General features: G+C 31.4%; 2 protein-coding genes across 2 annotated transcripts in view; one reads left to right on the top strand and one right to left on the bottom strand.

The window, feature by feature from the left end:
• The window catches only part of LOC134683072 (mitochondrial potassium channel ATP-binding subunit-like), a 43,648-nt gene extending 39,920 nt beyond the window's left edge, over positions 1–3,728 (bottom strand). The window contains exons 1-3 of the mRNA XM_063542127.1: positions 3,580–3,728; positions 1,000–1,333; positions 483–638 (exon numbers count right to left, since the gene is read on the bottom strand). Of these exons, the coding sequence (XP_063398197.1) occupies positions 483–638; positions 1,000–1,333; positions 3,580–3,629 (540 nt within the window). The 5' untranslated portion in view covers positions 3,630–3,728. The remainder of the gene's footprint in view (positions 1–482; positions 639–999; positions 1,334–3,579) is intronic.
• A 132-nt stretch (positions 3,729–3,860) lies between these two features.
• LOC134683073 (opioid growth factor receptor-like protein 1) overlaps positions 3,861–17,442 on the top strand; it is a 30,153-nt gene continuing 16,571 nt past the window's right edge. Inside the window, exons 1-6 of the mRNA XM_063542128.1 lie at positions 3,861–4,079; positions 7,736–7,852; positions 8,708–8,780; positions 9,288–9,366; positions 11,289–11,355; positions 13,513–13,661. Coding sequence (XP_063398198.1) covers positions 3,948–4,079; positions 7,736–7,852; positions 8,708–8,780; positions 9,288–9,366; positions 11,289–11,355; positions 13,513–13,661 — 617 coding nt within the window. The 5' untranslated portion in view covers positions 3,861–3,947. The remainder of the gene's footprint in view (positions 4,080–7,735; positions 7,853–8,707; positions 8,781–9,287; positions 9,367–11,288; positions 11,356–13,512; positions 13,662–17,442) is intronic.

Genomic DNA, 17,442 nt, shown 5'->3' with positions numbered 1-17,442 from the left:
AATGATAAACATACCAACATGAAATGATTCTGATGATTATAACAAAATGTTTACTTGTAAAAAAAAAAAAGATACTGTGAGCTAATACTCTTAAATGAATATAAATATTTTAAAAATATTTAGTTGATGAGCAAAAGATGTTATTACTCATTCCAAGGTATAACATGCTCTTGAAGCTTGATATCAAATTTTTGGAAGCTCTGATTTGGAATTCCTGAGAAGAGATTAGTATACCAAATCCTTCAAAGGGTTTTGATTTGTTATTGTACACTTATAAATTATCATCCTAATTACTGTAAATTTCGTAATAGATTCTTTGGCATTTTTTTTATTCTCCTGCCAAAACAAAGTTGTTAGCTAGCAGAAACAATGGTGTATTTTCTAAAATGTGCATTTTATTCAAAATAACAGTTTTATAGAATATTAAACTATACTTATACATGTATTTTACATCAAATTTTAAAATTTCTAAATTATCCTACCTGTATGCAATAATATTTAACTAATTTTAAAGCAGGTTTCTTGATTTCGTCCAAAATGTTTTGAGCCTCTTCTCTGGAAAAATTTGACAGGACATTTACCAATTCACCAAGAACTATTGGAATTTTTATATTTATAAAGGCAGCAGCTAAGGCACTCTGAAAATAGAACATATTGATATTGTTTGGTACAGTATACATATGGTTACATTTTTCTTTATGCTTCACCTGGTAACAATGAAAATAATTACGTCCCTATAAATGATCACTAGAAATCAAAGTGTCTTTATACTGTGGTACATGTATAGCAGTGTTTAAAATGGTTATCGAATGAACTAGCACTATAATAGTAAATACTATTCCCATATTATAATTGACTTATAAAATTAAGAAGATGTAGCATGATTGCTGATGGCACAACTCTCCATGAGACCTATTGACACAGACATTAACAACTGTGGTTCACTGTAAGGTCTTCAATAACAAGCAAAAGTCATACATGTGCATTTATATAACTTACTATGATTGCAGCTATTAAGTATCCTAATTCTGGAACTAATAATTTAAAGAATCCTGACCAATCGAATTTAGCATCACTCTTTTCATTTTCATTGTCTAAATGGTCCAGTCTTGATTTTATCACATTTGTTTTACAGTATGCTACTGGACAGTTTTTTATTGCTATGGTAACACAGCCACATATTCCTGAAAGTCCTAAAAGCCATTTTGAGGAATTCTGGGAAGTTTTCTTTGATGATGAATTTAATGCTGTGTTAAAGTGAGTCCTAAGTTTTATTTTACATGTTTCTATGTTCCTTCCAAGTGCCAAATTCTGGTTACATCTGTTGAGGATCCTATGAAAAGAAATTAAAGATTTACAATGGTTCATATTTTACAATCAGTTCAATGTAAATTTTTTAACTAAACAGATCTTTGCCTAACATTTTGCCTAAATAAATATCATGAATATCTTATATTTTGTATTTGACGATTTATTATTACTATTGACAAAATATGAGGCTATGATTCTGTGGTCAGGGTGGTAGTTAACCAAAGTTCAAATTTTGAAACCAAACCACTAGTAGAAGACCATTTGAGACTTTTGAGTGGAAATTTAAAGCATCTCCTGTTGTATTGCTACAACACTTTTTAACAGTTCATTCCTTATCACTACTCTTGCATGGGAACAGAAGTGATCTGCTGAAAATTTTTGGTCATTACCAAATGTCTTTTTATTTTCTTCGATATTATTGACTCATAATATTATTGTAAACATAGTAAAGAAAAGAGTGTACCGAAGTTGGCTCAGCCAGTGTGAGCAAGAAATCTTAACAGACATACGAGGTCTTGACATACAGGATAACAAAGACAATTAAAAACATGTGAATTTAAAAATTATTAAGAAATGAAATGGAAGAGTAAAAGTGTGTGTATGTGACCACTGTGTCATGTAGCCGATCCATGTAATTTGGCTAGATTGGATAATTTATAAAAACTTCTCTCCAACCAGGGTTACGATTTAGCCCCATTAACATGATTAATTACTATGATAACAATGGAGAAAAATGTGAGTTCTACATTCCAACAAAATGTTGTCTGCTATTTCTAGGAAACATATTGGGAAATCTAATCAGAAATATCTCTGTTATTATGTTTTCAAAATTAAGAAGTTTATTACAAGTTGTCACTGTCATTTTTAATCAAAACTATTTTCTCCAAACTGAAGAAGTGGGTGAGTGAATTTTGAAATTTACCTAAATAATTCTCTAGTCCCTCTCTATTCTTATGAAATAAAGAAATAATAATAGACAAGCAGGCATGATACATTTTGTACAATGTAAGTAGCATGAACCAAAGAGAAAAAAACATAACAGTTTCAAAAATTAATAGCAGAACTTGGAATAATAAATCAACATTATCATGATTATCAATACATCTTGATGGCCTAAAATCAGAAAAGCAACTTTCTCAACTAGAAGCAGTTGGCATGGCTGATTCATAAAACAAACAGATAGGATGATTTGAACCACTTCAACCTTAATTTTAAGAGTAGACAAACTAAAAAACTCAGAGAGTATATTGAGAATTGAGAAACTTCTGAAATCATTACCATAAACATGATAAAAATGTTAAGAATGTCATCACAAACCAGATGATGAGGATGGATATTTTTAATTTGTCATGACCACAGTCCTGTCATCCTTTTACTCAAACATGACAGGTCTCCAGAATTAGACTGGTTTGAACTTAAATGAGCAACATGGCAGTGCTACATAAGCATGATAAGGAGCAGAATCTGCTTACCATTCTGGAGCATCTGAGATCACCCCTTTTTCAGTAACTTTTACATTGTAGTCTTTATTTTTCTATAAAATTGAAAATGGAAGAATGTGTCAAAGAGACAACAACTAAAACAAAGAGCAGACAACAGCTGAAAGCATCAATGTGTCTTCAATGCATGTATTGTGTTTTGTCATGTTTGGAAACTGGTATTAGACTTTCTGGTCCTTTTCTTTTTTTGCCATGGCATTGTCAGTTTATTTTTGGCTAAAGTGTTCAAAGTTCCTTTCGGGATCTTTTGTCTATCTTTTATAAATATTGGTATTGATAGATTTTGATATGATGAATTTTCAGTTTGAGTAATAACCCTTGGCCACCCTTTAGGGAGAGGAAATGGTTGATTATCTTATTTTACTAATCATTCTTATTGCAGTACAACTAAGTGTGATAAGAGATCCTTAATTACCAGATCCTAGCAATCAAATCAAGCAAAGCTTTGACAACTTCATGAGATAAAAAAACAAGTCAAAATCGATAAAATACCCACAGCAGACGGCATGATTATCTGGACTAGTACCCACAAGATAATGTATGACGGACAAAAACAATGATATTTCCCCCTGTTGACAGAAGTTGCTGTAAAAGGCATATTGAAAACTGTATTGAACACCTGTCTCATATTAAATAATTTCAAATGATTTTAGAAAAAAAAACCATCAAATAAAGGGGGGTCCATGTCCACTGTTGGAAAGACATTGGCCAAGGTTAGAGACATCGTTCATGAACCAGAGTCTGCCATTTACAGAAATATGTGCTTTACCTAAATGCAAATGGTTTGCCGACTGTTCTTTGTATCAGAACGAAAACCATTTTGCATTAATTCGAATAAAAAATCAAAATTTCTGATTTTTTATATTTTCTATGGGGGCAGCCATGTTTGTGAAGTGTGTACTTATAGTTTCGTACTATCCTGACATATAGATCATAATTGTAAAAGAAAACTTTTAGAATGTGTTTGTATAACATAAGATAATTAAAACAATATAATTAATTGATTAGACACTAATCACATAAAAACGCTATCGAATGATTTATTTTCGTAAGAAAAGATATTTAACTTCCGGTTTCACAATCGTTTGAATTGTTGTGCAGTATCCAATCAAGCATTTATATTTCCTGATATTTGAGATGAACGAAAGTTCTAAAGACAAATCGAAACAAACGACGATGGGAAGTTACTTTACACGTCAATCTAAAGATAAAGAAAAAGACAAGAAAGAAAAAATGGAAGAAGATAAACCCACAAATTTTATTGATAGGGTACATAAATTTTTGTACTTTCGTTTTCCTCAAATTGCATCTAGTCATATTTTGTCCTAGTTTTTACATTCACTTAGCATTCAAATGATATCAGCAAGGGAAAAAAAACAATTCATTTCATTTATCTTGCTAGAATATAAGAGACAGAAGCTCAGGCCTGAGTACATGGAGCTCACATAATTTTTAAATAGAGGACATAAGACCAGTGATCGGGAAGGACGTGCGCCCTGCGCCTATAGCGCATATTCACGAGAAATGGCGCATATAGTGACAAATGTAAGCGCCCACGTGGCGCACTATATTTTTCACATCGTTTCGAAACTTTTAGATATCGTCAAATAGATTTCCAATCGTCTTCCGTGCCGCCATGTGTGTGTACACAACTGTATATTGTTCCTCCAATCATAGGAGCACCTATATATTTTTAGGACGTCTTGGGTGTTTTCCTACGGTAATAGAACCATGCCGTTTAACGTCTCGGGTGTTTTCCTATGGTAATAATATAACCATGCGGTTTAACTGATAACCCAAAAAACGTAATTAACCATCATTCATGATATAATTTTTTATAAACAACTTTACATTTGTGAAATTTGGCTATTACAGACGAGATTTAACTCTAATAATAGTCTTTTAATTTAGTTTAGCTTGCAATTATTTCGATTGAAAACCCCTGAAGCCTTTTTATGAATATAGTTTTTGTCTCCATAAAAGGCGCTTAACTGTCCTTGTCATTTTTTGGTCTTTGGCTCGTTTTGACATTTTGTAAACATAACTTCAGCGAATTATTATTTTGTTCTATCAAGTAATGGTACTCTCTACTGTTATTCTTGTCATCTTGATGAAGTAATAATAATAATACAAGAAGTGCAGAGGACGTTCCTGAAATGTCCTCTAATACGGAACGTCTGGAATGAGTATGGTATCGACACAGACCCAAATTTAATGTTAAAAAAACATGAACATGAACAAGCCAAGGCAACAGTAACAGTTTTTAAAAATATTGTAAATAAAGGTTATCTTTAATATTGTCCGTTTTGGAAGAAGTTATTGTATATTCATTGAAATTACAGAATCACAGGAACAATATCCATGATATTATTTAAAATCATAAAGGTAAGTACCAATACCTCTTTTCCAAAACATGAAAAAATAATGATACTTTTTATTTTTTAACAAAAGTAAATTCAAATGGCCCACTCATTTGACAACATGGCCCATTATTTTTTAAAATGGCCCATTGAATTTATTTCTGAGGGGCCCTGGGCCCATAGTGAAAAAAACCTTCCAGATCACTGAAGACATTATTTATTTTACCAATCATGGGCCCTTGTCGATCAAGATGCATAAACATCATAATACAATGATTATTATAAAATAAGTATTAAGTGAAATACACAAAGTAATTGGATGAAGTCATAATCTGTCTTGTGACATTATACCCCGTTAGCTCAGCCGTTTACGTTACGGGAAGAAGGGTTTGGCCTGTGCTTTTGCTCCAGGACTTCTGACAGCATACTGACAATAAAAGGATACAATAAATTCAATAAATGACAGGTATAATAAGAAACAACCAGAGATGACGATTTTGCCCAGCAAATTAATGTATTTGCTCATACAACAAAAAACCAAGATTCTTAAAACTGTTTCATATTTAATAGACAAAGACAATATAAATCTTGCATAATTGGATTTATGATATTACATGTACATGGCTTCTGTTGACAGTTTTATTTAAATTTAAATACATTTAATACTTTAACATGCTTCATTAAAAATCTTATAATTTATTAAAATTATACCTGAATCTGCCCTGAAAATGATGAAGAGACATGCAGGTGTGTTTTGAATAAATTTTCCCGGAAGACTCATTTTGTTGGGTTGTTCTAAAATAAGAATTTAAATGGAAATGCTATTAACCATGTTGCCAAAACAAAACAAAGATAGAAATAGTAATTGAAAAAAAATAAACTTTCTCTTTTTTTTTTGTGTAATCAAACAAAAATTTGCATGAAATTGATTTCTTCTTAATCATTTGTTAATCAGTGGTCTCTTTAGCCCAAAATAGAAGGGTGCTGCGCCCTGGGTGCCCTAAGCTGTGCCCTTCTGCCCTGAAAAAACCCTTGTGCCGTTTTGGTAAAATTGCCTTCTGTTTCATCTATTTCTTGCCTGAAGTTAAATTACATATGTGACACCTGGTGGTTGCCCCCAGGTTAATCATGTCATTACAATCAATAATTGTTGATAGGACTTCAAAGATGTTAATTACTAGGTAATTTAATTAAGACAATGTACCTTTTTGTCATAAATTTGATGAATGTGTCACAAGTGTTTAAAGCTTGGGTCGGCTTTTTCGATCTCCGATTCACAATGGAAGAGCGTATAAATGAAGACTTTCATGACTTTAGAATAGAATTTAAGTAATCAAAATAAAACTATGCCTTCACAGGAATGACGTCCAACTCAACAAGCAGACGTAAACATGTTGGAAATTAATTTTGGAGTTACTTCCCCTGAAAAAGCTTATTACAAATTTGTGCTCCTTAAATATTATCTAGTATTAAAAATATGAAAAAATAACCAATAGATTACAAAATTATATAAGAATGTTACCTTAAGGATATTACCTGTCTTTGAACATACAAAAAAAAATATATTGCAATTTTTTTTTGATAATCATACTTTTGGCAATCCATGTTTTATACATTCTCAATTAAGAAATTTGTATACCATGATATTTAAAGCTAGGAACTTACCAAAATGGTAGTGTGTAATTAACTTGTTGAAGCTATACTAAATAATTCCTAAACATGTTAAACACAAACAAACTGAACACAAACAACATGAAAAATGAAAAAAGGTTTTGTGTGGGCAAGCTCTAGATGAAAATTTTGAAATACAACTAGTCTGTCACATACATGCATATATATGTATGCTAAACTATGAGATGTTTAGTTTATGTTGTTTTTTTGGAAGGAGAGGGGGTGGGGGAGAAAAGTAAGTATATTTTGCCTCTTTTGGTTTATAGTATGAACATGTATTGCCATGTATTATGAACATGATATAGTATGAATGTCTTTTCTAATGCAAATTTTATAGAATAAATAATCAAAACAACAATATATGCATCTTTATTAACAACATATACAGTAAAAAAAATATGTGCACTCGTGATACACGCAGGAACGTAGACAAAAGAAATGAGCAGTGTCTTTTCCTATCATAAAAAAGTGCCCTGCCCTCCACTGGCACCCTGCCCCTTCTGATTACTAGCTGTTAATGATATTGAAGAAATACATAAAATAGGCGTATTCTGACAGTAATATTCAAACAATCTTTATAAAAGAAATGATAGGATGAGTCTATAAGCAAGGACATTAACTTGTTACCCTTTTAATATTTTATTAGAAAATGGACATTTAATCTTAAAATCTAATCTTTTTCACTGACATTTCTTCTGTTTGCACCGTCTATGGAGTGTGAGAAAGGTTCATATAAAAACTACAACTGAACTTCTAAAAGAAGAATAACTTGGTGAACATTGAAAATATATGTACTCTGCTGCTTGTTGGATAGTTGTTTCGTTGTCAATCATGCCACATCTCCTTATTTTATATGGTAAATATACTTTCAACAAAGATTTTTATTACTTACAGAAAACGAGATTTAAGAACAGTTCAACCAATGATGATTGGTCATCTGGATGGTCAACTGGCTGGAGTTCTGGTGACTGGAAAAAGAAAGATACAGAAGATTATCGCAATGGATATCCTGTAAGTTTTAAAGCTTATGATATATAACCTAATAGCCAGGCCTGTATTTGATGAATACTTGTTCATAAGAGATAGTTTTTTTTACATAATGATTTTAAAAGGAGAAAATGGCAATAAATTTGAAGAAAATATATAAAAATTAACATTACCATGATTACAAAAAATTTATGTTACTTTAACAAGGTTAAGAAAAGGATTATTTTATTATAATAATATCAAATAACTAGATTTGGTGTTACAAGCATAAATTTTGTTCTCCCCAAGTACTGAGTTAAGTTTTATAACTGAAAGGCCTTGTTTACTTGTCATACTCCAGATTTTGAGTAAAGTTGAACAACTCATCATTCATCATTCAGTAAAAATAAATTTGATCAGAGGTGATGGGGAACACATTTTCAATCGCCTTAACTGAAAATATGAGATCAAGATATATAACTAAAAGGGGGACGAAAAAATACCAGAGGGAGAGTCCAACTCATAGGTTGAAAATAAACTGACAACGCCATGGCTAAAAAAGAAAAAGACAAACTGACAAATACATTTTGAGTACACAAGACACAACATAGAAAAGTAAAGAGTAAGCAACACGAACCCCACCAAAACTGGGGGTGATCTCTGGTGCCCCACAAGGGTAAGCAGATCCTGCTCCACATGTGGCACCCATCGTGTTTCTCATGTTATTACAAACCCGGTTTATAGTTTAAGTAACTAAGTTTGTCACAAAACTGCATCTATCACATATGACAATAATAAATTTTATTTTTTGTTCAATAAACCTTATTTTAATATTTTTTGTTCAATAAACCTTATTTTAATATTTTTTGTTCAATAAACCTTATTTTAATATTTTTTCAGGGTAAAAGTGATAAACTTGATCAAAATGATAACTTGAAGTTTTACAAGAATGAATTAAAATCTTATCCTGATGGTAAGTACATACATGACATAGATCCACCAGAAGAAATTGAGATTAGTGGAATCTGGTTAAATTGCACCAACCCTATGTCATACAAAAATAAACATATATTATAACAACTCCATACAAATAGATGCTCCTCGAAAAATTGGTATCCACAAAAATCAATGAATCCACAATATGGCTAGACCTTTTGATTTGCAAAGGGCAACCTATGAATGTCTTGTAATTGTTGCAGTAGTTTTTAGTGTGGCACTTTACACGAGGCACCCAATCAGATGTGGCTTAAAATATTCCTTACAAATAGATAAATGCTTCTTAAGCATTGGGTTTAATTACCAGATGAGAAATCCAAGAGATGAATTATTATATTTCTATACCCAAAATTCTTATGGGGCTGTTATGTATTTTTTTATGTAAAATAATTTGCAATATATTTAGAATTTTCTATTTTATGTATTTAGTTATAGATTTTATAAAATACTGTGTAAATGAATGTTGTTATTTGTTTATTTATAGGTGATTTAATAGACACAATTCACAAGAAATGGTGGGGTAACTACAAGTTACTTGAAAGACATCATGGCTATATCCAATGGTAATGGTTTTTTTTCAATTTAAAATTTGACCTGGTTGTAATATATATGTATATATATTTGTTTGTGTTGTGAGAGCATTTTTTAAGGCAATTTTCATTCAGATGTAAACACACCAACAAATAACATCAACCTCTGACTTACAAGCTCAAGACTTTCTTTGTCTGGTTGAGAATTATCCTTTTGTATTCAGAACTACGTTTTCTAATCAAAAATTTTAGGTTTATCAAGGGAGATAACTGAAATCAATTTTGATTTTGTTTTATATAATAAGAAGGGAAGAATGTTGACTCCATTTTTCGTTCATTTCCCAAAGTTTATTTATCTTGACTGATCATTATATTCTTTTTTTCAAATTGAAGGCTTTACAATAAATTGCTTTTATAATGAAAATATTGGACATTTATGTAACACCATCAAGATATTAATTTGAAATTTTGGCATAACAATTAGAGTTGAAACAGTCAATACACTAATTGCAAGTTCCAAGACTGAGTTTTACAAAAAACACAAACATCATTTTACTAGATTTTAGTTGTGATGAATAAAATTGAAAGCTTGTCATGTATATAAATGTAGTATTTTAGTTGTAATTTTTTTAAAGCAGGACAGGAAGATGGGTTGACTAACTTAAAAATGTGAATTCATGAATTCTGTCGCAAGTGAAGTTTTGAGAAGACTGAAGTTATACAACTACACATTATTATATTATGATATAATAAAAAAAAAGATGTGATATGTTTGCCAATGAAACAACTCTCTACAATAGACCAAATGACACAGAAATAAGGTCACCATGACCACACTATCCTTTAAGTTCATGTTTATTACAACTCTTGTTTATTGCATCATGAAAATTATTACTCAATATTATTTTTTCAAATTTTTTTTTTTAAGATATAGTAAAACGTGTAATTTCTTAAATAAGCAGATAATTGTTTGTCTTTATGACATAGCGTTAAGCTCTGATAAGATTTACATACAATGTAGGTACTGTAAATTCAGAAATTATTGCGTGCATTTATTTTTGTGATTATTCAAGAATGAACAAAAATGTGAGTTTGATTATTGCTTTGTACAGATATACATTGTAACAGATATTAGAAGGCAAGTTTTCATGCCCCACCTATGATAGTTGAGGGGCGTTATGTTATCTGGTCTGTGCTTTCATTCGTTCCTTCCTTTCGTCCATTCGTCCCGCTTCAGGTTAAAGTTTTTGGTCAAGGTAGTTTTTGATTAAGTTGAAGTCCAATCAACTTGAAACTTAGTTCACATGTTCCCTATGATATGATCTTTCTAATTTTAATGCCAAATTAAAGTATTGACCCAAATTTCACGGTCTACTGAACAAAGAAAGAGATAGTGCAAAGCTCAGGTTAAAGTTTTGGTTAAAGTTTTTGGTCAAGGTAGTTTTTGATGAAGTTGAAGTCCAATCAACTTGAAATTAGTACAGTATTAACCCCAATTTCACGGTCCACTGAACATGTAAAATGATAGTGCGAGTCGGGCATCCGTGTACAATGGACACATTCTTGTTATTTTTGCTATAGTCGAGGAGTCACACTAAAGCATTTATAAAAACCTGGCAATAATTTCTGAATTACAGCTGATTTCATTGAGTGTGTAGGGAAATGTAAAATCCTTAGTTATCTTGTTTGTTAGCTGAACCGTGAAGTCATTATTAGGTAAGGTATACTAACCTCCTATGGAAGTAGTCTAGTCTTATACACAGATAGATTGGTTATCTGTCGGACTAATCTACTCTTAAAGGACGGTAGTTTACCTTAGAACCTAATAATAACTTCATGGTTCGGCTAACAAGCAAGCTAACCAAGGATTCTACCTTTCTCTACACACTCAATGAAATCCGAGGTAATCAGAAACTAACATAAACATGAATATGGAATAACTCTATTATTTACAGGTTGTTTCCTATAAGGGAATCAGGGATGAATTATCATGCACAGATTTTACAAAAACATGAAGCAGAAGTAAGTCACTATTGTATTTTCATATATATGTCCAAAGTCAGGAGCCTCTAGAGTTTATTAGTCTTGTACCTTTTTTCAATTTTTGTTCATTTAATTCATTATACCCCATGCAACGGGTTGCGTAGGGTATAATTTTTTTGACAGTCAGTCAGTCCACTAGTCCTGTTTCTTGTCATTGCAACTCCTGTTAAACCACACAACAGAATTTCACAAACCTTTTTAGATGAAAAGGACATGTTATACTGTTGTGCATCACGATTCAATTTTTGTCGAGCCTTCGACTTGAGTCGAAAAAGCAAGACTAAGCAATCCTACATTCCGTCGTCGGCGGCATCAACAAATATTCACTCTGTGGTTAAAGTTTTTGAAATTTTAATAACTTTCTTAAACTATACTTGATTTCTACCAAACTTGGACAGAAGCTTGTTTATGATTATAAGATAGTATCCAGAGGTAAATTTAAAAAAAATAAAATTCCATTTTTTCTGTTTTTTACCTATAAATGGACTTAGTTTTTTCCGCGGGGAAACATAACATTCACTCTGTGGTTAAAGTTTTTAGAATTTTAATAACTTTCTTAAACTATCCTGGGTGTGTACCAAACTTCATCAGAAGCTTGTTTATGATCATTAGATAGTATTTAGAAGTAAATTTTGTAAAAAAAATAATTAAATTTTTCCGTATTTTACTTTTAAATGGACTTAGTTTTTTTAGAATTTTAATAACTTTCTTAAAATATCTTGGGTTTGTACCAAACTTGGACAGAAGCTTGTTTATGATCATAAGATAGTATCCAGAAGTAAATTTTGTAAAAAGATAACTCCATTTTTTTTGTATTTTACTTTTAAATGGACTTAGATTTTCTTCCAGTTAACATTACATACAGTCTGCAGAGATTTTCTTCCAGTTAACATTACATACAGTCTGCAGTTAAAAGTTTTCAAAACATTTATTAGATTCATTAACTTTCCTAGATTTTTACCAAATTTGGACAGAAGCTTCTTACAATCAAAAGATAGTATCAAGAGGAATATTTTTATTGCTTTTTTTCCCTCATTTTTGTTGAGACTGCGATTTACAGCAAAAGTAGGCGAGACACTGGGTTCTGCGGAACCCTTACAAATTTTTTTTCTAGGAGTTACGCCCATTTGAACTTATTTGCTTCATTGTACTACTGCAACAGTTTGTCATCGCAACTCCTCTGAAACTACACAACAGAATTTCATGAAACCTTTTAAGATTATTAGGACATACTATGTAGATGTGCATATCACAGGAAATTACGATTCATTTTTTGGGCGAGGAGTGACACCTCTTTGAACTTATTTTCTTCAATGTACTTCTGCAACAATTTGTCATCTCAACTCCTCTGAAACCACACAACAGAATTTCATGAAATTTTGTAGATAATAAGGACATTCTATGTAGGTGAACATATTGACAGGAAATTATTATTCAAATTTTTTCTTATACAATTTTTTTTTCTTAAACTTATTATATTTCTCCAATGACAATGTGCATGATGTGGGGACATGGGGTATGTCAGGGGCTCAGTAAGGTTCTTTAATTTGTTCAGAGTTTAGTGTTGCATTCATTATCCCTAGTACACCTTTTTGTTTATGGCCACCTGAATCCTGCCTTCAGGTGCCAGATTATTTTACTGTGTTAAAGACCCATTAATGTGTTTTCTGCTTTTTGGTGGGTTTTTGTCTCTTAGACACATTTCTCATTTCCATTCTCAATTTTTTACTTGTATAATCTATATACTAAAACTTGTCCAATTAATAGGAAGAGAGTAATACACTTTACTGATAAAACCTATTAGAAATATTTTCCTCCGATTCATTATTCAGGTTGGTGCTTAAACAAGGGTGGTAATGCCCTTTACTGTCGGGTGTAAAACATTCATTTTTCGGCTACCGTAAGTGTCAAATTGGTTAAAATTTCACCGTGATTTAAAAATATCCTTATCATTATTTGTCAGATAATTATTGTTCCCGTTATTTTTTGGGAAAAAAAGCATGATTCATCAAATTCAGCTGATTTTGTGATCATCTAGAGGAAGTGTACATTTTATTATCATGCACTAAAAATTACTGTTTAAGTCATGAAGGTACCCCCATTACTACCTTATTAAATTATACATATATTTTCCAGGGAATAATGAAAGATGAAAAGGCGCGTCATAGAGTTTTGAAGTCTTATAAGATGATGTTAGACTTTTATGGGATGCAAATCAAAGATGAAGTGACAGGAGAGATAGAAAAAGCTGAAAATTGGAAGGAAAGATTTAGCCATCTAAACAGGTATGATGTTAAGTCAGAAAACAAACTGCTTTTATATGAATGGAAAATTTGTTGGCGTCGTATAATGGTATGATGTTGTTGTAGGCGTTATCCAAATACACATTTGGTTTCTGGGCAATAACTTAAGTATAACATGTACAAGTAAATGAATCTCTGAAATTTTACCAGAAGGTTCAATACTCCTAAAAGAAGATTGGGATTGATTTTTGGGGTTATGGTACCAATTGTTTTGGTAATTTGGGACCAAAAAGAGACAAAAAACAAGCATTTTTGTAGTTTCCAGACAATAACTTGTGTTAAAGTGTATGGATCTCTCTGCAATTGTATTTCGAGGTACCATACCTCAAGGGAAGGCTGGGATAGAGTTTAGGGGTTTATTACTTTAAGGGGTAAAAAAAAAACAAGAGGTAAAAAAAATCTCATAATTTTTTTTGTTTTATCTAAATATTTTTCATATTTACCATGATTATACAAATATTTTAACCCATTTCAATTTTTTCACCACATTTATTATGTGTCAGAGACCTTTATGTTACGTAAAAATTTGATCACAATCCGAATTCAGACAGTATCAAGCTTGAATATTGTGTCCTAACTTGCACCAGCTGTTCAGGGTTCGACCTCTGCAGTCTTATCAGGCTGTGCTCTTCAAAGCATTTTATGATAATATCTGAATGTGTAGTCTGTTAAATTTTTAATTCAATGTACTAAAAAGTAGTAGACTAACCATGAAGTCATTAACACTGCCCCCTTTTTTCTTACCAACCAACATTTCAATACAATTTAAACATGATCAGATCAGTCATGTCATAGTAAATACAAAAATACAATCTGATCAATTGATTATTAAACTTTTTATCATATTTAGATATTTGAAAATATTTGCTGATTCATGAATTGATAGAAAAATTGTGTTTTTATGGATACTTAATTTATGGTGTTGACCAATTCTTCCAACAAACTTATAGAAAATTAGTATTTTGTTTTACACAATCTTTAACCACAAAATCAACATATTTTTTTTCCCTATTTACTGATGCTGATTAGAGTAAAAGTTAAGTGTAACTTCAGCCTTATTTGACAAATGAAAAAAATGGTCAATAGATATATATTGAGATATAGATAGACCAATAACCCTATGTCTTCATGATTATTTATTTGTGGAAACCCAACAAACATGTACTTAAATAGTTGGCGTTATAACTGAGCCATGCACTTGAATTTGATGATTGCTTTTATTCTAGGAAAAATATCTATTCCAAAGTATAACATGTATAAGATGAACTGTTTTCGTCCAGTGCTTTTGCCTTATGATCCATTTGCTTTAGATCTTGACTCAGTTCTATTAACAAGGCTATAGAAAATTGAAATTTTGGTGTACATTCTACTATCAAATGCCTGCTCCACCTATAACCACACAACCCATGTAATCATACCTGCCAACTTTTCAAAATGCCCATGGGGGTTTTGCATGCAAGATGGCTGCCATAGTCCTAAAAAAAACCTTGAAGGGGGCCTTCAAATACATTTTAATGTTGTTTTTTTGGCTTCTTCATACTTTTCTAAGCCTAGAGTCAATGTAAAATTTATTGATTTATTTTGTGGAAAAATTGATCTTTCAAAATTTCAATTTGGGAGCCTCCATGGGGGAAATCCCCTGCAAATAGTGACAGTTGGCAGGTATGGTAAATAATTAAATACCGTAGGAACAGTACTAGTACTGAATCCACAGATTAAGTCTCATTCTTGCATGGTAGTGATACGTTGGATTCATTTGTTTTTGTGGGTACCAGTTTAGTGAATTGAGGAAAAATTGTACAACCCTATAGAAATTTGAATTTTGTTGAACATTTGAATTTTTTGTTCAACCTTATCAACGTAATCAATGAAAATCGGTATACTTATAACTTACAATTCCCGTTAGCGCCATGTGTCGCATAGGGCGCGAATTGAAGCCTTCCATCTGAGTCTGTCTGATGCTGCTTGTTGTGCTTCTACCCATGTTTATAGAAATTTTAATTTAGTTTAACATTTAAATTTGTTGTTCAACCTTATCAACAAAATCAATGAAAATTGTTATACCGTGAATAATAATAGAGCCATGAAACCTAATATGAAAATATGCTAAAAAAGATTTCACCTGTCTATCCATACTGTAGGCAAAGATGCAGCAGAAATACATTCCTGTCTGTTCTTTTTAAACAAATTAGGATAACAATACATGTACAATATTGGTACAAATTGATTTCATTCTTCAGTTCTACAGGTCAATAGACAGGATGTCTCTGATTGGGGGTCATATGGGATATCATGGATAAGGGGTCATAAAACCTTGGCTTTGATAATCAAACTTTAATCCAAATTTGACCTTTATAGTGTTTTAAGAAGTGGCTGGTCTCCCAAACCTGAGGAACACAAACCCTTGGATACAGGACAACAGGCAATTTTTATCAACGTGATTTTAACATGAGAAATTGCCTGTGTATGACAATTAAGGAAGTAGAATAAATGTTATTATGTTCAATTCAATGTTTCTGATAATTCAAAGTTTATCTAAACTTATTTGCATCAGATTGCTAAAAATATATAGTAAGTCAGTAAGTTAATAGAATGTTTACTGGTGTATAAATTTTATTATAAAAATTCCTGATACTCTCAGTCTGGATTCATTTATGTTCATGGGTACCAATTTTGGTTGATTAAGGATAACTCACATGTTCGTTGATATTTGATTTTGTAGTTTTGATGAAGTCTGCATACATGCCTATAGAAAATTTGTTATTTTTTATACTGTTTATAATTTAAAAAATTTCTTGGTTCACCTGTCTCACAAAATCCATGAAAATTGGTATACAACAAATAATAATGAAACCACAGTAGTGTATGACTTTAGTAAAATATTCTGATATTTCAATCAACATGATCAAGTTGAATCAATTTACATGTCATATTAGAGTTCATCATTCAGCATGGTGGAAAGTTGTCTCAAAGTTTTTGTGGTCTGTTTCTCATATACCATGTATACTATTGGTTGCATTTCTGTAAATATTGACAATGCAATTTCGTTCATTGGAACTCCTTATACGACTAAAACTGTACCACTTTTACTATGAAGTTTTGAAAAAAATCTTATCCTAGAATTGAGAGTTCATATGCATTACGATTTATTTGAAAGGTCAAAATATAGGAATGGGCGGCATATTTTCAACAATTATATGCCCTGAACTTTTAAACTAACACTAATTTTCTTAATTACCCCTACCTTGAATGAAGGGTTACCACAGATTTCAATGTAAACAATATGAACATGTATATTTACTGGTAACCTTCCAAAATTATGTCTCTATGAGATGGAACACAGAGAGCATAACTCGGAACCAGTATGTAAACAAAATTAATTTTCTATGAATATTCTAGATCTCCCCAAAAGAGGCTTGGTTTGAGAAAACAGCTGTATTTACAAAGTGCAACCTATAAGCAATAGCTCATCTATATTTGGCTTATGGAATGATTATGAGGTGTATATGGATTTCTTGCTTGGTTTATCAAACCTTGACTGTATTTTCTAGGATAATCATGATTATGCTGAGCTTAATATCATGTTAAAACGATCACTTGAAGTAAAATCTCATATTTTAGGACTATCAACATGAAATCAAACATTTCAGGGTGTGCACTCTTGTTGTAAACAATTTACCGAATCTAGACCTACAACAACTGGGATTTCACTAATTATATATCGCTTATAAAAGTCACTTCTCACCTTCTTAAGACTTGTACC

Source organism: Mytilus trossulus, chromosome 9 (genome assembly GCF_036588685.1).
Source record: "Mytilus trossulus isolate FHL-02 chromosome 9, PNRI_Mtr1.1.1.hap1, whole genome shotgun sequence".
NCBI classification, from domain to species: Eukaryota; Metazoa; Mollusca; class Bivalvia; order Mytilida; family Mytilidae; genus Mytilus; species Mytilus trossulus.
This window is presented reverse-complemented; position numbering and strand designations above follow the sequence as displayed.